Here is a 27,269-nt window from a genome sequence, read left to right as displayed (position 1 = left end):
TCCTCTGCTTTGCTGTTGTTGTTTTTGGGTTTGTTTGTTTTGTTTTGAGTCTCGCTCTGCCTCCAGGCTGGAGTGCAGTGGCGCAATCTCTGCTCACTGCAACCTCCGCCTCCGGGGTTTAAGCAATTTTCCTGCCTCAGCCTCCCAAGTATCTGAGACTATAGGCGCCCGCCACCACATGCAGCTAATTTTTTATTTTTAGTACAGATGGGGTTTCACCATGTTGGCCAGGCTGGTGTCGATCTCGACCACATGATTCACCCGCCTTAGCTACCCAAAGTGCTGGGATTACAGGCATGAGCCACAGCACCCAGCCGGGTTTTTCTTTTTTGAGACAGTCTCACTCTGCTGCCCAGGCTGGAGTACAGTGGTGCAATCTCAGCTCACTACAACCTCTGCCTCCTGGGTTCAGGTGATTCTTGTGCCTCGGCCTCCCAAGTAGCTGGGATTACAGGCGCATGCCACCACCCGAGCTCATTTTTGTATTTTTAGTAGAGATGAGGTTTCACCATGTTGGTCAGGTTGGTCTCGAACTCCTGGCCTCAAATGATCCGTCCACCTTGGCCTCCCAAAGTGCTGGGATTATAGGAGTGAGCCACCATGCCCAGCACATTCTTTGCTTTTAATACATCTCCCTAAACCACAGAAGTCCTGAATAAAGTGACACTTTGCCCAGAAGAACCTTCATTGAGAGATTAAACCTTAGAGCCTCAGTAGGTCTTACCTTGCCAGCACGTTACTGCCAACAAGTGTTATTGATAACTTTCCTTCATCATTCAGCTGATGCAGGTTAATTTCATCCCGGAATATGTGGAATGATTCAGAGATATTTAGCTCTTCTAAAATAAACCTTGTCTCGGTGAAGTAGTTGAATTCAGTTCTTGGTATGTTCAGCACTGGTAAACACAGAACCCCTGGTGGACTGACCTACCAAGAAAAAAGGTGACTGAATTACTGAAAACAGCAGGAGGAAAGAATACAATTACATTTTCTCCAGCCTGGGGGTAACTGGTAAGGGAATGGGAGTCTCCTGGCCTCACTAAACCACTTGGCATTCATTACCAAATTTTCCTGAACCCAGTAAGTAAGGCATTATCCTCTGAGTGGCCCCTAACGTTTTTTAACCTCTTGTTACCCTACTTGAAACTTCTGATGCTTTAGTTTATGTCTCATTTTAGATCCTGCACCATTTGTATATGTAAATCTATATTACATATAATTAAAATTTAAATAAATATATATGTATTTATAAATTTAAATATATGTATATATAAATTATGCAGGGGCTAAAATAGAAATATATGGTATAGATGATATATAATTTATATAAATATTTTATAATTTATATAAATTATAAATACATAATAAACATTTTCTTCTTTAAAAGTAACAAACTCACATGCCTTTATAAAATTTGCAGAAAATTAAAATAATTGAGGCAGGCTGGGTGGGGACTGTGGGGACAGCAGAAGGTATATATGTTGTATCTAAATGGGATGCCTGTCACTCAGCTCCAGCCAGTGGTTCACATGTAAAAATTCAGGCTCAGTGTAGTTAAAACTTTTAATTACCCAAGAGAAGGTTGAAATCCAGATTTGGGGTATTATTTGTGACATTCTGAATTTTTAAAAATTCAGAATGTCTGTCAGTGGAAATTCCTGTATGCGCCAGCTTCAGTCTACAGACTATCAGATGGTGATCTCTATTGATTTCTTCAATAATAAAAAACACCTTTCATTAACAAGTCTTTTATAAAACAATCTGTGGCAACTAGAGAAAACAGGAGATAGGAGAGAGGTAGAGAATTGTAGAGTCAAAATAATAAACTTATTTTTCTACAGGAATGTTTAAAAAGGTGCTTTAAAAATTACTATGAATGGGCCAGGTGCGGTGGCTCATGTCTGTAATCCCAGCACTTTGGGAGGCCAAGGCAGGAGAATCACGAGGTCAAGAGATTGAGACCATCTTGGCCAACATGGTGAAACCCCGTCTCTACTAAACATACAAAAATTAGCTGGGCATTAGCTGGGCGTGGTGGCAGGTGCCTGTAGTCCCAGCTACTCGGGAGGATGAGGCAGAAAAATTGCTTGAACCCGGGAGGTAGAGGTTGCAGTGAACCAAGATTGCGCCACTGCACTCCAGCCTGGCAACAGTGAGACTCCATCTCAAAAAAAAAAAAAAATTACTATGAATGTACAGCAATAATCCTATCACTGAGAGAATGTGGGGTTCAGTGACACGGAATTTGTGCATAAAGTAAATGGCCTTTATTCTCACACCATCACCAACTTGTCACACAGTTTTGATATCTTTACCATCTGTCCCCCCTTTCTAGCATTAAGAAGGCACGGCTTTTTGATGGTTTTGTTCACTTATGCCTCCAGTGTATAAAACAGTCTGGCACATAGTAAATATTTAGCACATATTCACTGATTGAGGGAAACGAATCAGCCACTGCTATAGCATACAAGGCACAAAGCCACTCCAACAAAGTGGATTTTCTCCCTCCTGTCATATGATACTGAATCACAATTGTATAATAAGTGTTAACAATTTATGTATAGCAAGTTATTTTTCCTAATTAATGGAGCATTCTATCTAACTCCTGATACTGAAACTTGAGTGGGGAAGAATCAATATGCAAGTCAGGCATGTGGCCTGAGCCTCTCCTGGCAAGACCTGTTCTGAAGTTGATGTCACAAGAACTAGGTTCCAGCCCCAGCCTCTACCATGCAACTTTGAGAAAGCCAGTTTCCTTTCTGAGACTCTGAGTTCCCCATCTGTAAAAGGGTTCACCTACCAGAGTGAGAAGGATTTAAATGGGGTCGAACGCATGAAGCAGAAAAACTCTTTGCTTACCCTACATGTTCGTAATCTAACAGGAAGTAGTTGGGTTCTTGAAGAAAATGTAAATGGAAACACAGGCCACTGGCAGGAGGCCAAGCAAACAAAGAGAAAGGCGGAGAAACAGAACGAAATTCTCACTATGAGACCTTTCAGTAATTCCACATTCATTTCCAGGCTTAGCGACAAACCTCTGAAGAAGAGGAGAATCACATCTTTTTATTTGTATCTATCTATCTACCTGTTCTATCTACCACAGTTACTTTTTCTGCCCCTTTTGTTGGATGTCCAGACATTGTAGTAGGTGGTAGTGGAGGACTTATTATTATTAGATCATTTCCTTCCAAGTCCATGCCACTATCAGTCTAAAAATCATTCTGGTTCTGTCAACTCTATGTTCTCTAGATAAGTAACATTTTTTTCTAGGAGTCAAAAAACCAGTTAACAAAATTAGTGTTAATATGCATGTCTTAACAGAGGCACATTTATCTTCTCATACCAATTAATCTCCCTTGTAAAGTTCAACAAATTTTAAGATAAATTTGATATAAAGCCCACATGTAGAGATCAGAATATTTTACCCAGTATTTTTATCAGCTTTTGCCCTAGAGCAGTTCTTGCCACCCACAGCTCATTCTGGAAGACTAGGCTTCGTGTGAATTTAAATCACTTTAGACCAGCTCTGCCTACTGTCAGGGGCCAAGGATACAAACAGAACTGCAGTAAAATAAATCAGGTTCTGAAAAATTAAAAATTGTGTGACGTTGAAAAAAGCACCTAGACATTCATAACATACATTTTTAGGCGTTAACAAAAAGCCCATTATCATGAGCTCATGAATTTTATACATTTGAAATTTTAAAGCAATCTGTTGAAAGGTCTTTTCCACTTCCACAGGTGTGTCATATGCTTCACAGCTCAGAAAGATTCTTCCTCAAGGAAGATGCTCACTAACCGAGGATGATCTCACCGTACGACGTCAGGCTACAAGGCAAAACCAAACAAGGACCTACAGGACGTAGATTTGACATATAATACCTGTCACTGAAAACTCTAGCCAATGTGCTCTGCCGTTCATGTACTGTTCACACAAGTTATTCTGCACCTATTTTTCTGCTCCCAAGGGTAGGACTATCAGCAAGGATGACAAAAGAAAATAAGAAATCTGATTCTCACTTTTATTCATTCTATGAATTTCCATAAAATTAATCACCTATTATGACTATTTAAAAACTTTTATTTGAAAACTTGTTTTATAAGGAGAGTTGGTAAGAAATAGCTAGAAGGATGCCTAACATGTAGTAGGTACCCAAGAAATATTTGTTGATTCATGGATGATAATACTTTAGTCTCTGCAACAGCAAATCAGAACACTAAAAATTAAGTCAATAGGTTCCTTTGTTTCTAGAAAATGTTTCTTCTTAAAACTTACATAATAATTTTAAATATAAGAAGTATTATCCTTTTTTTCCCTTACCTTGTCTAGAAAGTAAGCATACGTGAAGGTAGAAATGAGAGAATCCAAGTCACATGATTTAGGCCCAATAACCACGTGGACCTTCTCCAAGCGTTTGCTTCGATTCTGAAACAAATTCAAATAAAACATCACAATTTAACTGCTGACAGAATTATATAAACATGGGATTTTTTAATCTTTAAAAAAGTATGCCTTATCTATATTTATACACAATGGAAGAAAATCATAAATTTATCAAGAAGTTTTACGTGAGAACATAAAAATTGTACAAAGTGTTTAACACTCTGAAATATTCAAAGTCTAGTCAATAGGAAGAGAAAATGTGGTTTTATTAAGATTACCCTTAATTTAACTTCCTATTAACTGTATCTCTGAATCGTAATTTTTTAGTAAATATTATTTTGTTTTAAGGGGCATAGTATTCTATACCATTTCTTTATATAAGATATCCTCAATTTAAGAAACAAGCAAAATGACTTTTTTCATATGTGTCTGGCATGCAACATAAGCAAACAGACACACAGTTTGGTAAGGATTTTTTTCATGTCACATTTGGGTAACAAGATATGTTATCTCTGTATTATATAATTTAGCAAATGAAACTTGTAACACTTTTGTCCCTCAGAAAATAAAAATTAGTTGTTCTTTAAAAGTGTATATTATCTTACAGTCTCCTCTGGAAGAGAAGACTTCCTGTTTCATTTCCTGGTTGGCTAAACAGCTATTTAAAAAGTCCTTTGTGGAAGGCTGACATTCTTTTGAAACTTCCAAAGAACCAACTGCTTCTAATAAATGTCATAGCAAAACTATCCAATACAGGTAATTGTCACATAAATAAGAACTTTATGGTATGTCAGAGATGACACATGCATATACTTTTCCCACCTTTCATCATTTGTTTTAACTTCTCACTTTAGAACTACTTAGAAAGCCAACTTAGTTGTACTACTGTTCCAAAGGCTATATAAAAGGTCAGGTTGCTCATGTCTGCTTTAATTTTTTAAAAAGCATTTATATGCAGAACAAAGATGAAGTATTATTTAGTAATCTACTACATATTTTAAAAATGAATCTAAAAAATTATCAGTATGTGTATGGAACTGCTCGTATCAGAGTCAAACACAATAGGTGTGGCCCAACAAATATGACAAACCAAATCTTGGAGGGGCTACGTTAGAGTCTATCAATGAGACACAGTGACAGCAGGATCAATGTTGAAGATGTCATCTAACATGTAACGTTGCTAAATTAAAATAAATAATTTTTTCAAAATTGAGATAGTGATCCTCAGCAAAACAGCATGGTTTAAAAGTATGATATAAACTCTCTGAAGACAATGATAATCCCCTCCCCTGTCACTACTAAATACAGCTTCCATTTCTTCCTCTCCCAGTTTCCTTCCCCTAAACTCATAAATGTATTGCTGTATCACGCAGCTAAATGTACTTTAAGGGTTCTAGTCTAGGTCCAGTTCTCACTCTCAATGTCGGGCTGCTTCCCCTGTGCAAGACAGTCAAATGCTCTAGAAGCACCTAAAGGGATTTAGGTAAATGGAATTGCAGTCTATTACAACACAAACACATTAGGAAATTATATTACTGCAGAACGTTGTTCATCTGAGAAGCTCAAAGATCTAAGTAGACATTAACTCATTTCTCTTCCCAAATCTTATAAGGCAGACAGTAAGAAGATTAGCAGCACTTTTTATAGGTCAGAGGAGTCTGTGATGGACCAGGGTTGTTTCAAGAATCCACAAGCCAGGCCAATGCAGTGAGTCTCATCTCCTCTGCCCTGTACTAACGCCATAGTGACTACGCGGACCTCAGCATCCACACAAGTGAGCATGGAATTCGGGGAGAAGAGAATGAAATACAGCAAGACTTCAGACATTTGTGGCATCAAAATTACCCCCAAAGCTGACCTATTTGCTTCTTGTCTAGGCTTGATCATTCCCCGACATAGCTTTGTGTTCAACCCTCAACTGACACAAAAGAAGACATGGGAGTGCAGTAAGATTTGTGTGTCAATTCATTACCAAGCCCAAAACCAATTATACTTAAAAAAGAAAAGGTGCTAAATGAAAATTGCAACCCCAAAGCATGCTACACCAACTCTCACAACTCAGGAACCTTGTAAGGTAATTATAAGGCTAATTTACATGGATTAAATGTAAATTAATGTTTATTTGCTGATATATCTCTCTCCATTTAAAGAGAAAAAGGTATAATGGGTCAGGACCATAGCACACCCCACTACAAAATTTTGAGAGTTCTCCTTGGTGCCACATGCCTCTCCTTTCTTCTTCTTCTTTTTTTTCTGAGATGGAGTTTCGCTCTTGTTACCCAGGGTGGAGTGCAATGGCGTGACCTCAGCTCACCACAACCTCCACCTCCCAGGTTCAAGTGATACTCCTACCTCAGCCTCCTGAGTAGCTGGGATTATAGGTGCTCACCACCATGTCTGGCTAATTTTTATATTTTTAGTAGAGATGGGGTTTCACCATATTGTCCAAACTGGTCTTGAACTCCTAACCTGAGGTGATCCACTCACCTCAGCCTCCCATAGTGCTGGGATTACAGGCTTCAGCCACCGTGCCCAGCCAACAGGTCTCTGTTTTCATGCTCTCTCATTTCTCTCCTCACTTCCCTTCTTCCCATGCAGCCAGTTCCCTCATGGCCATGGCCTCTTCCAATGCCATTCACCCGTATTTGCCATCCGCAGTCCATATACAGTTTCCAGGCTTCAGGGTTAACATGTCACCAATATAATATGGTCTCACTGTAAAGAGACCTTCTAGAAATCATGCCATAATCCAAAAAGATGGCTGAAAATTTCAGCCCAGCTGAGAATGGTGGACCAGACAGAAAGGGACAGCCCAACCGGAAGGTACCTTTTGTGCCACCAGTAAGCCTTGAAAGGGATAGGCTTGGCCTCTGAATATCTCAGATGTTAATTGCCCAATTCCTACCAGTAACCACTGATAAGATAGAATTGGGGGGCAGCAAAGGATAACCATGCTCAGACTCCTGCCTGCTTGGAGAAATAAAACATAAAATTAGTCATGTAGACTCACCCTGTAGGCTAGCTCAAGCTCTTCAAATTGGGAGCAAGAGCCAGATAATTGAGTTCCTGCTCTCAAGCTTTCCCCCAAAAATGACCTTGGCTGTGCAAACAGAACAAACACAGGGGCCAAAGCCAAGGCAGAAAAGTCTGGGAACCAATTTCAGACTTTTCAGGTGTCTCAGGCAGGTAATAGGAGGTCCCCATGGTTCCGGTGCCCCCTGAGGGAATGGGCCCATCTGTAGGGGCAGCAAGTGAAACTAACTAGCTCACGGAACACAAAAGAGCCTCCTGACCACCAAGATCCTCTGCGCTGCTCACTGAAGGTCTGTGGGCCCCTTCCTGTCTCACATCTCCACATTGTCAGAGACTCACAGGTGCTCAATCTTGATGCTGACATCCTTGATACAGTTCAAATTGTGCTATGGATGATTCACAAACAGACAAACCATGCCCAAATAAAAGGGACAATAATAAGGATAAGCATACAGTTTCATCAATTTGATTTACTATTGTCACCCAAACAATAAAAACCTGCCTGTGCCAGGCACTGTTCTAGGCCCTAAGGATATGGCAATAAACCAGATGGAGAAAAATCCCATCCCTCACTGCACTTGCAGTTTAGTGCATGAAGAAATGATGGACCAAATAATCAGATAATTTACATGGAAAAAAAGAAATCATGAAAGTGGGATGAGATGAGCTGAGGTGAGGCTCATTAGAAAGTGGCATTGGATGCCCATCAGTGATAGACTGGATAAAGAAAATGTGGCATATATATACCATGGAACACTCTGCAGCCATAAAAAGGGATGAATTCATGTCCTTTGCAGGGACATGGATGAAGCTGGAAACCATCATTCTCAGCAAACTAACACAAGAACAGAAAACCAAACACTGCATGTTCTCACTCATAAGCAGGTGTTGAACAATGAGAACACATGGACACGGGGAGGGGAACATCCCACACCGGGGCCTGCTGGGCGGTAGGGGGAAAGGGGAGGGATAGCATTAGGAGAAATACTTAATGTAGATGACAAATTGATAGGTACAGCAAACCAGTGTGACACATGTATACCTATGTAACAAACCTGCCTGTTCCACGCATGTATCCCAGAACTTACAGTATAATTAAAAAATAAAAAAGTGGCATTTGAGTAAAGGTCTGTAAGGAAGTGGGACTAAAGGGTGTCTCAGGCCAAGGGAAGAACAGGCCCAGCATGTTCAGCAAATAATTATTGCCTAGTGTATACATTTTCCCAATGTGACTCTGCAAACTCTTACCCTGGAGGGACTGAGTCTGCTGAATAAATATCTATTCTTTAACATCAACAAACACAAGCACACCAAGCATCAAGGAATCTCAAAAGACAGGCAACCCTTTGCTAATGCCTAAGCCCAGTGCTGCCCCAACCCAATACAAAATGGAATATGATCAGGGGTTCAAATAGATACTACACTGCTTTGTTAATAGATACGCTTTCAAAATAGATAGACAGAATCTTTCCATAATCAATGTAAAAAGGAAAATATATTGACTATGCCAGTATTCAAAATCACAACTTTAATGTGCTTTCAAAGTATAATCCTGTACCAGTAAAATGACACTTCTTAATTTCTTGACTTCTTAATTTCATATCTCTTTTTAAAAGCCCACAAAATGCCTACATATTCAGATTCAACTGCCCATTAAATGAAGTTGCACTTGCTAGGCAAAAGCACTTTCAGGCCACCCAGAAGAATTGACCAGAAAGAGGGCCTCCTCTTCTGGTCCTAAGCCTAGGACCCCCATTTGCTTTTTCCTTACCACACCCTCTTAGAAGCAATGTTGCTGCTGCCATATACCTTTTAATAAAGCGCCCCAATCCTATGGGTTCTCCTTGCCCATTGCCCAGAAAAAACAATGCATCAAGAATAGCTGATATATCAGCAAAGAAAGTTTAAGCATCACAGGGCTAGCCAAGTTGGAAGTCAGGAGGTATTTCTCCAATCTGCTTTTTCAGGAATTCGGAGGCTAGGGTTTTTAAAGGAAATTTAGCAGACAGAGTCTGGAAAGCGGAAACAATTGATTGGCTGGAGATGAACGCACAGGGGTATCTAAACTGTCTTTGTACAGCTGAGTCAGTTCCCAGGAGGGAGTCTCAGGACCAAGCGGTGTTTCTCAGTCTGCCAAAATGCTAAATCTGAAAAATATCTCAAAGACCAGTTATTTAGGTTTCACAATAGTGATGTTATCTGTAGAAGTAGTTGGGGATGTTATCGATCTTGTGACCCCCAGTTACATAACGCTGAGGCAGTAAGCAACTATCAGGAAAACAAGGGCAGTATGCCTATTCCTTAGCAAAGTTCAAGCCCTTCCATCACTCTAACCTTGTGAACTTTTGTTAGTATTTACAAATACGGTTTCCAGTTTTGAACAAGGAGGGGATCCATTTAAGAAAATGACTATGACTGCCTTAAAACAAGTATGAGCAAAAGCAGTTCAGCCTGGTAGAATCAAGGAGGAGTCAGTTGTCGGGTTTCCCTTACTGCTGTCATTTTTGCAAAGGCGGTTTCACAAGGAGCCCTTGCAATACAGTTATACCATGACTTTTCAATACTCATCCTCCAATATCCCCAAATCTTTTTTCTTAAAAATTTTGTGAGCATTTTTTCAAAAGTAATTGAAATGAATTTTGTTTTAAATGTTGGTAGACAAAACCCACAGAAGTTGGATAATCACTTTCTACACACATTGAAGTCGGGGCACATTCTCAGTCCCTTACTTCTAAACAAGAAATAAAGAAACAAGACAGAAAAAAGCCTCCTGAAATTCTAGGATGGTATCTCCAAAGAACGCTAGAAAGGAGGTGGTCTTTGAACCAGTAAGTCCCTTGACCACTTGATAGCTCGAAGTCAACAAGGGGGTCTCCCTTTCAGAAGACCAGCTGCAGGGTGATGTGGAAAGGGCCCAGCTCCTCCCCAGGAGAGCCCAAACACCTATGGCTACCACGATTCTAAGTAAGAAGCCTCCCAAGAATGGGCAGGAGGAGACCTAACGTACTGCTGACGACCCTACAGGTCTCTAACTCAAACCCAGTCACAGCCACAAAGCAAGCCCGGGTGGGTGGTGAAATAGATGGTACCATGTCCAAGTGAGCAGCACGGGCCAAGGCGGGGCCTGGAGGCGTCCAAAGGCGAGGACAAGTGCCCCCTCAGCAGCTCTGCTGTGTAGGGATAAAGTCACATTCTTTGCTGGTTGGGTAAATAAATGAGATGCCTTTTGATACCAGCCCTGGGTATAAGACAATTTTGAGAACTCCTGACCTCCTCCTGAATTTCTCTTCATTCTTTGTTTCCAACACCATTCTTTCCCTCTGGGTCTCAAGTGTTCTCCAGGTAATTATGTAATTATGAGAAATTTTAAATCTGTTATTTGAGAAAGATAGGGAACAGGCATCAGTGTGAGCAAAATTCAGGCCCTGCGCCTCTGGGCTTCCTTCCATTTTCTCATGTGCAAAGGGCCATTTTGGGTAGGCTATGAGGGAGCCAAAACCTAAACCCAAAGCCTGAGTTCCCTCCAGTCAGGATCCATGAAGCCTGGCGCAGTGGACATTAACTAAACCACCGTTTTACTTTCTCAGCTTAATCCATTCTTCCTCAGCCTGTTTGCTGCCCATCTTGAAAACAAAGTTTTCTCAAATGGAGTGATTCAAATATCATTTATATACTTCTGGATATAGTTTATATCTTCTGGGTCATAAAAATAATGTGGCCAAGAAGTGTTATTTTATTTACAGCTTTGTGTGTGCATGTGTGTGTGTATTTTTATTTAGGATCCTCACCCTAACAGTGGCTTCAAAGGAGAATTTTGGTAGCAGCACCATTATTATTCTTCCTTCTCAAAAAGTTAAGGATGGGCCCTGCAATCTTTAACTTCCCTGAAGAGCCCCTAAGGGAATTGTCCTACATAGCCTCCTGAGATGTTTTCACTTTCCAGCCATCCCACTGTTGTGGGGAGATGCATGCTTTTATCACGCACTCGTTCCTTCTGGCTTAAATAGGTGTCCTATTCTAGGAGTTTGACCTCCATGGTTTCAAGGATCCTTATAATCTCTTTGTCTTTCCCTTTTCAGGCTCAAGAGCTGCAGCCTTGACTGAGTGTGGTGGCTCACGCCTGTAATCCCAGCGGATCACCTGAGGTCAGGAGTTTGAAACCTGCCTAACCAACATAGTGAAACCCAATCTCTACCAAAAAAAAAAAAAAATTAGGCAGGTGTGATGGCACATGCTTATTGTCCCAGCTACTTGGGAGGCTGAGGCAGAAGAATCGCTTGAACCCAGGAAGCGGAGGTTGCAGTGAGCTGACATGGTGCCATTGCACTCCAGCCTGGGCAACAAGAGCGAAACTCCGTCTCAAAAAAAAAAAAAAAAAAAAAACAGAGCTGCAGTCTTTTTCATTTAGCCTCCTATGAACTTGTATCTGGGTCCCAAGTCCTTTCCTTGTGTCTTCTGACCTTGTGCTGTCTGTCTTGTGTCCTTTTACTGTGCTTAGGCCTTTAGGCCTCCAAGTTGGAGCCATGCAAAACCACCTAAGACAACTGAGCCTTAGGAAAAGCCTAGAAGAGCTTCTTTTACTAAATGATCAACCTCAAAGGCAGCCCAAGAGTTTTAAAGCCCAAATGAAAAAGAATACCCCTGCTACACACACGTAGAACCCTGCACTCACGTCACCTAAGGTTTATATGTTAATGTCTTCATAAAGTACTTTAATTATAAAACATTTGTAGAAACTCACAAAAAAAACCCTGAATTCCCAGTTACTTTATTAAATGTATTCCTCTCATCTTTTTTCTACACTTCTATGATTGTTCTCTTTTGCAATACTGTGACCCTATTATGCATAATATTTTTTAACTTCTTTTTTTAAAATTAACAGCACTCTAAGTATTCTTTTCAACTTCTAAAATTAAATCTCCTTATGGCCATAGATGACTTCATGTAACTCCAGCTGCCAGCCTACTGCTTTGCACACAGTAAGTGTTCAATAACTATTGAAAAAAGTGAATAAATGAATGAGATGATAATGATAATTTTTAATGGATATAGTATTTCTTAACATGGATCATCATACTTTAGTCAATTCTCTATTGTTAAAGATTCAATTTATAATATTTTATTATTTTGTGGTATAAATAAAGCTGCAGTGAATACTTTGGAAGATAATTTTTGTATCTATCCCTAGTTACCTCTTCAGGATAAATTCCTGGATCTTAAATTTCTGGGTCAAAGAATGTATTTTAATGTTCACTGGAAAGTTATAGAAATTTACATTCCCATCCATAAAAATACCTAATTTTCAAACCTGGTATATTTGAACATTACCATGTTGATAGGTAATGTTATATAATGCAGGCTCATTATGATTATGAGTGCTTTAGGTCACTTTTTTCTATGGACACAAAAACATTAGCATCTTCATATAAACATATTATTTGTGAATTCGTCTCTGTGTATCTTTTAGGATGTTTATCCTACTCTCATTGATGATTAAACTGCCAAAATATTATTAACATATTCAACTCTGGTCATATCAATAAGAAACTACTTTGTTTTCTGGCCTTGGGCATCTATGGAAGAACTTGCTCAATAAAGTTGCATCAAGTAAACAATAAGCATGCATTATTTAATACGACATTATCATTTGAGCACTAAGCAACAGCAGCACACTCTGTACAATATTTTCCCCCATCTACCTACTTTGTTTCCTGAAAATGTTGCAACAATATACTTCAGACTGAGCTAAGAGCAGCCTAGGTTCCCTAGCTCTTGACTGGACTGCATATGCTCCTCTGCTTTGCCTCATGTCAAAATGATAATGCAACTTAAAATTAAATCTAAACTGTCACTGTTGGTGGGAACACAAACGAGTTCAGTCACTGTGGAAAGCAGCTTGGAGATTTTTCAAAAAACTTAAAACAGAACTACCATTCGACCCAACAGTCCCATTACTGGGTATACACCCAAAAGAAAAGAAATCATTCAACCACAAAGACACATGCACGTGTATGTTCATCACAGCACTATTCACAATAGCAAAGACATGGAATCAATCTAGGTGTCCATCAATGGTGGATTGGATAAAGAAAATGTGGTACATATATATCATTGAATACTACACAGACATAAAACAGGACAAAATCATGTCCTTTGCAGCAAAATATATAGAGCTGGATGGAGGACATTATCCTAAGCAAATTAACACAGAACAGAAAACCAAATACTGCCATGTTCTCACTTATAAGCAGGAGCTAAACATTGAATATACGTGGATATAAATATGGGAACAATAGACATTGGGGCCTACTAAATGGGGAAGGAGGAAGGAGGGTATGGGCTGAAAAACTACCTATTGGGTACTATGCTCACTACCTAGATGACAGGACCATCTGTATCCTAAACCTCAGCATCGCCTAATACACCTATGTAACAAATCTGTACATGTATCCCCTGGATCCTAAATAAATAAGTAAAAATCTAAGGTGTCAAACATTTCATTATTAAATGTCTTTAAAAGTAGGAAAATTTGGGTAGGACAATAGCACCAAAAAGAATGATAAAAGGTAAATAACAGGGTGGATGATAATATTTGCATAATATTTTTACCATTTTGCCATTAAAAGGGCAGTATTTCTAACATATGAAGGGTTCCTGTATACTGATTTTTAAAAAGACAACCCAATGGAATCATCAGTAATGGATGTGATCGGGCAATTAAGAGAATAAGAAATGAATATATGAAAAGATATTCAGTCTCATTAGTAGTCACAGAAATGCAAATTAGACCAACAATAAGATGTCGTCTTTTTTTGCCTCATCAGATGGACAGAAATATTAAGACTGATTGTCATGAGCAGCCAGGTTTGGGAACGATTGCCTTAAAGAGGACCCACGATACGCTCCCAAGGACCATGTGGCCCCTGTCAACTGCAGAATATATCTGCAACTGGTTTTTGAAAAGGACTGCCTGAGTTGCTCTAGATTGAGCACCATTTCAGAGAATTGCTGCTATGTGATTCAGATTTGCTGAAGTTTAGTGTTAGCAGAGGCCTCAGGATTCACCTAGCTGAAACCCTTCAATGATTTCCAAAATGAGGTAGTGCACCTCAGTGTTAGAGAGAACACAATGCAAATGCCTATTTGTGCCATCCTTTTACATTTTCTGCTTTTTTTTTAAATTTTATTTTTAAGATGAAGCTCTAGCTCTGCTGCCAGGCTGGAGTGCAGTGGCACCATCTCGGTTCACTGCAACCTCCGCCTCCCGGGTTCAAGTGATTCTCCTGCCTCAGCCTCCTGAGTACCTGAGACTACAGGCGTGTGCCACCATGCCCAGTTAATTTTTGTATTTTTAGTAAAGACAGGGTTTCACCATGTTGGCCAGGATGGTCTCGATCTCTTGACCTCGTGATTCTCCTGCCTTGCCCTCCCAAAGTGCTGGGATTACAGGCATTGAACCACCGCACCCAGACCCATTTTTTGTTTTTTTAAATATGTTTTACAGCCAGGACTGGTGGCTCATGCTGGTAATCCCAGAACTGAAAGGCTGAGGCAGAAGGATTGCTTGAGGCCAGGAGTTTGAGACCAGCCTGGGCAATATAGTGAGACCTCGCCACTACAAAAATAAAAATAAATAATAAAATAATAATAATGTTCCTTATATTCTAATATAGTAATGCATGAGAATTCAGAAATAAATATATGTATTAAGAGAATGTATTCAAAAGACTATTACTAATCTCACGGTACAATCAACAAGGGTTGGAGACTGGTTTCTACAGATCAGCCAACTGACAGCCTCAAGTCTTGGTGTCCCCAAGACATCCTAATACAGCACGCTACATGCAGGACATGCGCCAATCAACTTTTGTTAGTGAAAATGATCATGTCAGATACAACAGTTGGGCAGAAAATAATTTTCAATTTTCATATGATGTCCTTGTCACATTCTCATGAAATAGCAGTATCACGGGATAACACCTTGTTAACAGCACAAAAGTCAAAAGTTATACTACAGGCTGCAAAGAATCATTCCTGTCCCAAGCTTAACTCTCACTTTCTCTCCCTTTCTTTCTCCCTCTCTCGTCCTACACACACAACCACACACACACACGCACACACAACATGTGCATTCTGCTCACTTCATGGTCTAAAGTTCCAAAACTGAATTAAAATAATTTTATAAAGTAATGGATTTTATGAGTATTAAGTCATCATATATTTTTCTCTTTTCTCTCAAGACAAGGTTCTTGACTTCTGAGTTGGTACCACATCCTAATTTATCTATTAGTCTGAAGACATAGCAGTTGCAATAATTTTATTTTTAAATATCTCAGGCAGTATGTACAGGTATACTACTGAACTCTACAAAACACAACTTGCTATTAGTAAATGTACATCCAGCAGGCCCAATCCTGAGGCCTAACATAGATACAGAAACCACCAGATGAGGACACAATTCTAATTAGCCACTGGGAGTTTCTTAGCTCTGTCCCCAACACTTGCGTGATCAATGCATGTCTAGCATGAAGTCACTCTGAAAATTAAGTTTAAATGATTTCTAGACAAAAACTTTATCCATTGTATTAATAATCAGAAGTATAGGGGTTTTGCACTCAGGCACTGATATTACACAGCAATTTCTAACAAATTCCAAAACTTCATATAGTGTTTATGGTATTTCATAGTTATTATAGTGTCTCATTCGGTTGACAAAATGTGGAAAATGTTTTATAAAGTTCAAATAACTTCCTACTGCTTATTCATAAATAGATTGACAACAAGACATACGCTTGCCTTCCCCAAGGGTGGTTAAGTGTTCAACATTAGTCGTCTTTGCAAAATGTTAGCAGTTTTTGAAGCTGGGACATGGGAACATGGAGTTCTCTTTGGTCTCTCTGCTGATGTATGTTTGAAAACTTAAGTAATAAGGAAGGGCGGGAGGGAGGGAGGGAGGAGTAAGAGGAAGGAAGGAAGTGGGTAAGGAAGGAGGAAGGAGCCAGAGAGAGAGAGAGAGAGAGAGAGAGAATGGAAGGAGGGAAGAGGAAGAGGGAGGGAAGCAGGGAGGAAGGTAAGGAAGGAGATTGTCAGAAGGGAGGGAGGAGGGCCGGGCGCGGTGGCTCAAGCCTGTAATCCCAGCACTTTGGGAGGCCGAGGCGGGTGGATCACGAGGTCAAGAGATCAAGACCATCCTGGTCAACATGGTGAAACCCCGTCTCTACTAAAACTACAAAAAAATGAGCTGGGCATGGTGGCGCGTGCCTGTAGTCCCAGCTACTCAGGAGGCTGAGGCAGGAGAATTGCCTGAACCCAGGAGGCGGAGGTTGCGGTGAGCCGAGATCGCGCCATTGCACTCCAGCCTGGGTAACAAGAGCGAAACTCCGTCTCTAAAAAAAAAAAAAAAAAAAAAGAAGGGAGGGAGGAGAGAGGGAATGCCCTTTCCACCCGGTGCTGTGAACAGCCCAGGCCCCTGTGTGCACATTCTTGGCAACGGGTCATGTCTTTGTTTTCAATCTCAGGCTTGTGCCTGGTTAAATTAGTCAACTAAATATGCGTTGAAAGAATAATCAAAGCGACAAATAAGAAGCTCCAATTCTGAGTTCCTGGGCAGCTATAGCCTAGGTTGAAATTAGAGCAGCGAAAACAAGGAGATGGGTTGTCTGCCATCCCATGCATCTTTCTCTTTCCCTACCTACTGCTCTGCTCTCTCCCACAACACCACAAACCCCACCCCCCACCCCCAGCTGGTGTTTCATGCTGGTTATGGCATTCTTTTTTATCTTTTGTCTTATGGGGAGAGGGTAGGGGAGAACAACAGTGTGTTTATGACACTATGGGCACCCACAAAGGAAAAATGAACCGCCTCAAACCATGCAAAACGATCACACACCACCTTGACATGATTCAAACACCATCTCCTGTAATATAAGTGAACAAGGAAATTGTTCTCAGTGGATCTAGAATTTAAGGCTACATCAGCAATACTTCCAAAGGCTGTCAGATTGATTCAGTACCAGAAAAATGAGTGGAGGAAAATTAAGGAGTAGGAGCCCTCACCTTGCTTTGCTTTTGTTTTTTTTTTTGTTTGTTTGTTTTGTTTTGAGACAGAGTCTTGCTATGCCACCCAAGCTGGAGTGCATGCAATGGTGCGATTTCAGCTCGCTGCAACCTCTGCCTCCCAGGTTTAATTGATTCTCCTGCTTCAGCCTCCTGAGTAGCTAGGATTACAAGCGCCCACCACCACGCCTAGCTAATTTTTGTATTTTTGGTAGAGACGGGTTTTCACCATGTTGGTCAGGCTGATCTTGAACTCCTAACTTTGAGGCCCACCTCGGCCTCCCAAAGTGCTGGGATTATAGGCATGAGCCACGGTGCCCCGTCAGTTTTGCTTTTTTTCTCTTAATCTTGACAGCCATGTTATTCCTAGGCTTTGTGTACATGTAACTAAATATTTATCCCGGCTACAGTTAAGATAAAAACAATTAATAAGATGTGGAGAAATAGCTCCAAATTCTGATTCCAATCTTGATTCACGAGAGCACTCAGGCAAGCGTCCTGCTTTCCACATTTCCCATCTACGGGAAAAACAAATCCACTCTATATTCGAGGTGGTATAGACGGGATTTCTTTATTTACTGTTTTTTGACAATGTATCGAGAAAAAAACTTCTTATGACTCAGTACATGCATGGCAGGCAGTAAATGGTGGCATAGGACATTTACAGTAACTTACATCAAAAACAGAGAAAAAAGATCCAAAATAACAAAGCTATGATACCATTTGAAACTCTTCCACCTGTCTTTTTCCACTCTTCCAAACACGTTTCCAAGTCCTCCACTTAAAATACAGAACCTTCTGAAAAACAAATGTTCATCTTTGCACAGACATGTGCCATGAGGCTGCCTTCCAGGTGTCCACACATAGGCTGGGTCTGAGCTGGTTTACTGCACCCACCATTCCTAACAACCCCCGAATATCCCCCATTAGGGAATTCTTTAAGTTAGAACCCTCCCCTCTCCCCTAATATTTACAATCACATTTACAAGATCATTCACAGCAGTGCCTCTAGGACAAAGGACTTCTGCCCAGGCCAACAGCAGACTCACCTAGCCTCAAAATGCAATAGCAATCAGAAAAAATTGTTACCACATCTCAAATTTGCCCTGAAGACTAATATCTTAATAATTAAGCAGCCCTAATTTTTGGTAGGAATTTCCCTTCTATTCTAAAGTATTTTCACTTTTATTGAAAAAAATTGTGATTCATAAATATTTTAATTTGACTTTAATAGATCTTTGGGAGATGGGGAAGGAAAGGCTCTGCCACTGTACACTAAGTTCCCAGAACTTTCTTCGGTGAGACTGTGTTAAGATCACGTCCTGTGTTAAGATCGTGTCCCCCCTTCTGTAGCCTGCTGCTGTGCGGCACAGGTTGCCCTCGATACTTTAATTACTTCTGCTCCTTTGGATTAGAAGGGCTAGAGCTAATTAGTCAGGTCTTCTCCCTCCATGAACAAGCCAAGATGCACTCGAAGACTTTTCCCAGAAGCTTTGCTTTTCTGCAGTCAGCTTTTCGTTGTCAAAAGGAAGATCTATTGCTTTCATACTCGAGAGTGTAAATGTCTGCATTTGGAACGGACGTCAGGCCAGTGACACCACACACCTGGCATGTCTGAAACCCACTCAGACATGACAGTAATGAGTAGATAAGCGGCTGGAAGCAGGAGGGAGGAGAAGATCGTTTCCAACACGGCGCAGCTATGGAGGTTCACAGGAAAATGTGCAAGGGATCTGCAGAGCAATTACTGTGCTTTGCAAAGACGACAGTTTTTAATGATGCCATTATTTATTACACTGTGTGTTTTTCAGTGACAGAAGAACTCTCACCTTCCAGGTGACCTCTCAGGATCGTTCTCTCTCTCTCTCTCTTTCAAAATATTTTGCAAAATAGGAAACCCTTTTAAAACTAAACATTGGTGCTTAGTAGATATTCAACAAAGGTTTATTAAAATACACATTTTATCGCAGAGAATAGTGCAATAGGAAGTAAACACAGATGCAAAGAATACAGAAATGCATGCATATATAAATTCCATAGTATTCCACTGATATTTCAAAAGCATAAACATGTTGACATGAACTGAACATCATGCTCTATTAAGAACAAGTTCTCCCAATGAAAAGTTTCAGGTATTCTAAGCGACAGAGCCTTCTCACCTTGGGAAAATATGGTTTTATGATTCTAAGTAGTAAATAACCTATTTTTCAGTTGCTCAAACATTTTCCTTTTGTCTTCTCTCTTCTATAAAGAAAACAGACTTGGGTCTCCAGAGCTTCTCAACTGGAAATTTTTTTATATTATCAATTTGAATTTTATTTTTATAATTTTAAGGGAGATAATTAACTAAATAGATTATGGAAGGGAACTTTAATACAGAAATGTTTTCTATCTTGATGTTCTAAATAAGTCAGCTACATTAAACAGAAAGCTGTTATAGTAGAATAATATTTTGTTACTTTACTCTTTTTATTAGACTTTCAATAAAAAATACACATCCAGAGATTAACGCATGAGAAAGATTTTTAAATATTATGAAAACCTTAATAATACATAATAAAGATACATCAGCTCACCAAAATCTTTTGCCATAATAAACAACTGTAAAATAGATGAAATCTGCTTTTAAAATTTTTTATACATCTCATAAAATAAATATTTATTCATCTTGGGAAAGTGGCTGTGTTCAATGATGAATTATGTAAAAGTCTCAAGTAAAGACTTGAAGTTTCCTCACCATTTTATGTTCTTTAAGACAGGACTCTTCTAAAGCATTTCTTTAGCAGGAGTCTAGGATTCTAACGACAAACAGAATATGATAAACCAATTTCATAATATTGTGGTCTCTTTCTGAAAATTCAAAATATTTGGAATTATTAGTAACCTAACACATAACTTATAACTAATGCAAATTCACTTCTTAAGGCATAGATGTGAAGCCTTTTTCCTGACATAGAAACATGCAGCCTCATCATATACTTGTCAGTTCCTCTCCAAACGGCAATTGAGAGAGGTGAATCTATGGTTTGAAGACCCAAAGGAGTAATACATTTTAAAGGTGATGTTGAACTGAGTTAAGAAAGTATTGTTTATCTTCACTAACAGACCAAAGTCCTGCCCTGTCTTCCGCTTCCAAGCTGATTTTGTTGTTTTGTTCATGTTTCAGAAGCAACTAAGACCCCTATAGGTCCTATTAAATATTAATTTTTATCAAAAGAGAGCAAGATACCCCAACTTTTTTTTTTTTTGAAACAAGGAGTAACTTTTTAATTTACTCATAATTTAACTTACTCATAATTTAATCAACTCATAATTGAGTTCCCTCTTTAGAGTCTCAGAGTGGAAAGGAGGGAGAACATGCTAAACAAACAAACAAGCCCTCCTCAATGGGTTGGTTTCCAGAGATGGTGGTGGGGGGTGTTGATAGTAAAATATGGGGTGAGGGTGAGAGAAGGCAGGCAGCTCTGACATCATCAGGTAGGAGGGTCCTCTTTCCCACTGCCTGGCTAACAAAATCCCCGCAACTGGAAACAGAAGCCCAAGTGGCAAGAACCATTTAATAACAATATGGCAGCAAAGAGTACCTCACCATCGCACAACTCCAGGGAGTGCCATTCACATAAAATCCAAAGTGAATGGTGCCTACAAAGCAACTGCTGGGCAGCTACCATGGATCATGTTGTTTCTCTGAGCCTGGCATCATTTCACAAAATTCTCAGAATCCTGTGTGGGAATCCTACATTATCCCTATGTAACAGATGAATTTGGTCCATACAGACTGTAACTGTCCTAGAATGAGAATCACCAAAGCCTGTGTATTTGACCACCTCCCTCTCTGCCAGCCATCCATATTCCCGTGTTCCACGTTCATGGATTCAACCAAGCAGGCATAAAAGACACTCAAAGAAAAACAAAAAAAGGATGGTTGTATCTGTACCGAACATACGCAGACGTTTTTCTTGTCATTATTCCTTCAACAATTTACATAGCATTTACGTTATATTAGGTATTATTAGTAATCTAGAGATGATTTAATGTATACAGGAGGAAGTGTGTCCATTATAAGAAAATGCTATTTCATTTTACATCAAGAACTTGAGCATCCACTGATTTTGGTATTCAGGGAGGGTCCTGGAACCAGTTCCCTGTGAAACCAAGGGACAGCTGTACTATGTTGGCTGATAGCTGTGTAGTGCTTTGGTAATCCCGGGGCTCCAGGCCCATGCTCACTCCAACTGCTAGCTGTTTTATATGTGGTTTTTGTTGTTGTTGTTTTTGGTTTTGTTTTTTTAGGGGGGTTTTGGGGTTTTTTTTTCTTTTTGTGTGTTTTTGTTTTGTTTTTTGTTTGTTTTGTTTTGTTTTTGAGATGGAATTTCTCTCTTGTTGCCCAGGCTGAAGTGCAATGGCTCAATCTCAGCTCACCACAACCTCCGCCTCCCAGGTTCAAGTGATTCTCCTGCCTCGGCCTCCCAAGTAGCTGAGATTACAGACATGCACCACCACACCTGGCTAATTTTGTATTTTCAGTAGAGACAAGGTTTCTCCATGTTGGTCAGGGTGGTCTTGAACTTTACATCTTTTTAAACTTACAGTGGTCAATCTTGATTATCTTGAGGCAAATGAGGCAAATATAATTTACTATGACAATTTTTTTTAAGACAGAGTCTCACTCTGTTGCCCAGGCTGGAGTGCAAGGATGCCATCTCAGCTCACCACAACCTCCACCTTCCGGGTTTAAGTGATTCTCATGCCTCAGCCTCCCAAGAAGCTGGGACTACAGGCACGTGCCACCCTGCCTAGCCAATTTTTGTATTTTTAGTAGAGATGGGGTTTCACCATATTGCCCAGACTGATCTCAAACTCCTGGCCTCGGGATCCGCCTGCCTCGGCCTCCCAAAGTGCTGGGATTATAGGTGTGAACCACCGCACCCAGCCTAATTACTATGACAATTTTTTAAAATTACACTGTAGGTAGTGACATTGTAAAAGATGAAAATAATCAACATTTATACAGATGACCACAAACAACTGAATATATAGAAGGCTTCTGTTGTTTGGGCCCCCCTAGAAACAACAGATACCACGCCATATCTACAGGAGTCCTTGGCACCTGGAAGGGTAGGCCCTGGAACTCTGTGCCCTCATGGCCAGCAACCTTCACTGTGGGTGCAGCATCTGTGAGCCCCACCGTTCAAGCATCCTCATGTGCACATTCTAAACCCTCCCCACCGCTCACACTCCCTGAGCTCCTCCTCAGCTCCTTGCCCCTAAGTGGGCTTCTAGAAACATTTCTCTTAAGAAGCGGAGGAAGAGAGACAGAGCAACGATGCACAAAAGCCAGTCTTTTTTCACCTCTGCTGCACCCTGCTACAAATACATTACAATTACTTATATATTACAAGTCATGGAAGAACAGCATGGCGCTGCAGAGGACAGGAGCCATTAACTGCCCTAGGTGTTGGGAAGGCTTCACCAAGGAGGTGACTTTTGCCTTTCTTCAAGGGAATAAAGGTAAGTTTCCCAGGCTGAAAAGCAGCAGGAGCCTCTATTCTTCTTTTCATGCTTCTTATTAAGTTAAAAAAAAATTTTTTTTACATGATGATTATGAAAAACACACACACACATACACACAGGCACACACCTTCACACCACAAAACTCCGTATTGGTCAGAGACACATATTGAGGAACTTACAGGTAACATGACATGATGTCTGTGGTTTGCTTTAAAATATCCCAGGAAACAAAAGTATGTATGTGTGGTAAGGAACAGATGAAACAAGATTAGCAAAACATTGATGATTATCGAAGGTGAGTGTTGAGTCATGTCCTTCCCAAAATGCCTATGTTGGGGGTCCTAACCCCCGTGCCTGAAAATGTAAACTTATTTGGACCTGGGGTGATGCAGATGTCATTAGTTAAGCTGAAATGCTATCATTAGACGGATGCTTATCTAACACGGTTGTGACCTTATGAAAAGGGGAAATTTAAACACAGAGATGTGTACAGAGTGAAGGTGATGTGAAGACACAGGGAGAAGCCCATCCACAAACCAAGGATCATCTGAGACCACCAAGAGCTGGGAGAGAGGCCAGCACCAGATCCCTCCCCAGCGCCTTGAGAGGAAGCCAGGCGCCGCCGACATCTTGATCTGAACTTCCAGCCTCCAGAACTGTGAGACGGTAAATTTCTGTTGTTTAAACCACTCCGTTTTTTGTAGTTTGTTACATCAGCCCTAGAAAACTAACACACTGAGTCATGGGTCTACTGAGGATTAATTACACCATTTTTTCCCACTTTTCTACATGCTTTAAATTTTCCACGATAAAAAGTTTTTTTTAAAAAAAGAAGCCTTGTACATAGTCTCAGGAATATTAATAATCTAGCTGCACTCTGCCACCGTGCTCCCCGAGGAAACCACCCAAGTGCCAAAGCAACTCTAATACCCAAAAATACAGCTGGTCCCCTCTTCAATCCTTGTGTCTAATTTCACATCTGTAATCCCTTTTCCCTTTTCAAGGGATAGCTGGTAAATCTCCCAAACGAGGCGCCAGAGAGCTCTATTGTGTGCCTCTTGGCTCTTTGCGGCTCCCAACAGCGCGTCCTCCTCTCAAGCATAATTGAAGGCAGCCTCGCATTGCCTTTGAAAACCGCTCATGAGGCGAGGAGAGAGAGAGCATCCTTGCAGCACAAACCCATGATGAAAGCTTTTGTGAATTCGTGCTCTGCCCAACTGTGGACGGGCTACCCGATACACGATATCGATGGCATTTAACACTCAGTGGGCAGGTTAAGGAACAGTATGCCCTAAAGTGCATTAAATAACCTCATAATCACATTTAAAGGCTAAGTGAACTGGGGCCACCACACGTACTAAAATACATGATAACAAAAGCAGTCAGCATTTTCCATACCATATGCTTGTAAATGTTATTCTGCAGGGAACCAATTAAAACTATGGAATACTTAGAGCACAGACATATGGAACAAAACAGGGCAACTTATCTTGTCACTGCAGTGCTTGCTCAGTACATCTCTTCGGGAGATGTAACACTGAATTATTAGTACAAATAAATGTGATCTTAATCATGAATACCAAAAGGCGACACCAGAACTTAAAGCTTTGGCTTTGGTGGCGGCATTATTGAGGGTTTTAAAAGGAAGGAGAACTTCCTGTCTCCCAAAGAGTCACATAAAATACCAGCCATATGAAATATCAAAAAGTATCATTAGTACAGCAAATTTTTAATAAGGCTAAGTCTGTTTCCTCACCTGTTACACTGGAAAATCATTTTCTGTGAAATTCAGAGGGTTGCTGGTCAAACCATTTAAAAAGTGCGCATGAAAGCATGTTGGGGAGTCTAATGCTCTGAATTGGTGTCAGTATTGGTTTTGTTACCGATGGAAAGAAAACATGCAGATAACCCAAAAGAAGCAATTATCAAGGCTGATCCTGACAGCCATTAAGTTACAACTCTAGATGGAGCTTTATTAAGTTGTCCTGACATTAAAAAGAAATGAAAACTTAAAAAAAAAAAAAAAGCGGAGATATATTCATAGGTCAGTCTAATAGGTAACAGACAGTTGACATTTTCCATCCCATCACTGGAGCTTCATTTGGTATTACTGCTTAATTTAGAAGTAACATTTAAAGGAACCAGACGTAAATTTTAATAAGATGGTTCAAACCTAATAGAAATAATGCTAGGAACTGCAGGCTCAAGCACTGCCTCAGAACCAGAACATGAGAGAAAAATAAAAGAAGAAATTTCTTAAAAGGGTGGAAGGAGTTTGCAGCAGACAAAGTATATTAACTATCACAAGATGAGATCAAAAACGGGCTGGGGTAGTGCTGTAGTACAGGGGACTATGTTAATTAATAATGAGTCAACACCAAAATGTCAGTAACAAATTTTAAAATAATTCTACTAGCATACAACCTATTTTCTTGTCAGTGATCTTTCTGCCATCATCTTCTTCCAAAAATCTATACTTCTTAGGCCTTTTTTCCAAGCATTTCTCCCACACACACAACCCAGAGTGTTTCAGCCATACAGGCAGCACCTGTATTCCAGGTTCCAACCTCACATACTTTTCAGCCCCCAAGCCTTTGCCCCCGTGCTTCCCTCTTCCTATACCTCCCTTCCCCATTGTCTACCCAGTGAACTGTGACTCTTCTTTCAAACTCTGCTCAAATATCACTTTTTGTCTGTGAAATCTCTACTGACCTCTCCACCCATACCACCTCCAATACTCTTCAGTACTGGAGATTTCTGAGTTGTAAATAGATGTCATCATATCTACTTGTCCTAAATTGTGAGCAACTTGAGGGCAGGCTCTGTGTTTTAGCCACCTGTGTGAGTCCAAAGCCTCATGATGTTCTCTGCACATAGTAAATCGGTGGCTCAATAAATGTTTATAATAAAATGAACAGGGAAGGTGGGCATGGGGGCTCTCTTAACACCTAAGTCATACGACTGCTAACTATTCTTTCTTCCTATCTATGTCTCTTTGACATGCATCTCAAACTTGGGAGAAGATCAAACTCATAGGGTGAGTGCAGAAGGCATCAAGAAAAGCTGTTAAAAACACACAGCCCTGGTCCCATTCTGCTATGTTCTTATCAGGTAGATCTGGAGTGGGGCCCAGGTACCTGCGTTTTGAACAAGCTCCCCTGGTGAATGCAATACATACATACATTTAAGAATCATGGCTCTATGACATACTAGTAGTAGAAATTCTTATTTCCTGTGAGCTAGAGAAAATCATGTCTACGGATCTGCTTGCAAAATCTGTTTCAAGAGAAATGATTCCACTAGGCACCATCTTGGATTTTAGAAGAAAACTAAGTAGATAAATGGAAATAAAAATAAAATATGCAATGAATAAGCAGAACTCAAAATTTCTCTGGATTTGACTCAAGTGAATTACAGAAAGTTGTCAAAGCAAGGAATATCATATTCTGCTTGGAACATTTCCTGTTTTTCTATAAGGAAAAGCATTCCATGTCCATGACCAACAATGCCAGAGACACTGAAGGTTCCTCCTGCTCACAATATTAACCCTTTTGGGGACCAGATTCTCTTGGACTTTTCAGGAATTTTCCAAGGCAGGCAATGGGTTTGATTCCATGGAGACACCTACATAAACAAATAGATTTAAATGTTTCTCTTTCCTTCCCTTGACTTATTCCCTCTTTCTGTGCTACTCTGGGCTCCTCCCCTCCCACCTCCTCATACCTATGACACTTGGTGATGTTGCTGGGTGGGAATGAGGCCCAACACTGTCCCACCATTTTTAGTGGAATTGACAAGAAGATCATCAGCACCTGCCAGTCATTCTAACTCTTCTGTTTCTAATAGCACTGCCAGCCAAATATGCTACTTCCCACACTAGTTTTAAAATAACCATTAGATCTTGGAAGTGACTTAAACCCAAGAGGAAATTTTATATTTAATTACCCCAGTGCCTGCCATCTCTAGAATTACAGTGACTCTAGAGAAATGCTAATCAAACTGCATTACATGAGATATTTTTAAGCATGGAATTTAACACACATTGACACATCTGAAAGAAAGTTATCTTCTCAGGATGCCATAAGGCGCATAAAGCTTTCTGGAAGAGGCAGGAGACATAGGATACTGAGCCCAACTCTATTGCTAACTAGCAGTGAGACCTTGATCTAGACACACGTGTCTTCTCAACTTCACATCTTCATCTCTAAATTACTAAGACTGGATCAAATGATCATTAAGATTCCCTTCAAGCTTTTTTTTTTTTTTTTTTTTTTTTTTTTTT

At 40.2% G+C, this 27,269-nt stretch overlaps 1 protein-coding gene across 18 annotated transcripts in view; it reads right to left on the bottom strand.

The window, feature by feature from the left end:
* Positions 1-27,269, bottom strand: part of PRUNE2 (prune homolog 2 with BCH domain) — a 307,395-nt gene that overhangs the window by 252,330 nt on the left and 27,796 nt on the right. For all 18 annotated transcript variants that reach the window (XM_032290660.1, XM_032290671.1, XM_032290665.1 and 15 more), the window contains exons 2-3: positions 4,322-4,426; positions 725-927 (exon numbers count right to left, since the gene is read on the bottom strand). In XM_032290660.1, the coding sequence (XP_032146551.1) occupies positions 725-927; positions 4,322-4,426 (308 nt within the window). The remainder of the gene's footprint in view (positions 1-724; positions 928-4,321; positions 4,427-27,269) is intronic.

This window comes from Sapajus apella, unplaced genomic scaffold, assembly GCF_009761245.1.
Source record: "Sapajus apella isolate SASKATOON/1434 unplaced genomic scaffold, GSC_monkey_1.0 scaffold24, whole genome shotgun sequence".
In the NCBI taxonomy this organism is placed as follows: Eukaryota; Metazoa; Chordata; class Mammalia; order Primates; family Cebidae; genus Sapajus; species Sapajus apella.
This window is presented reverse-complemented; position numbering and strand designations above follow the sequence as displayed.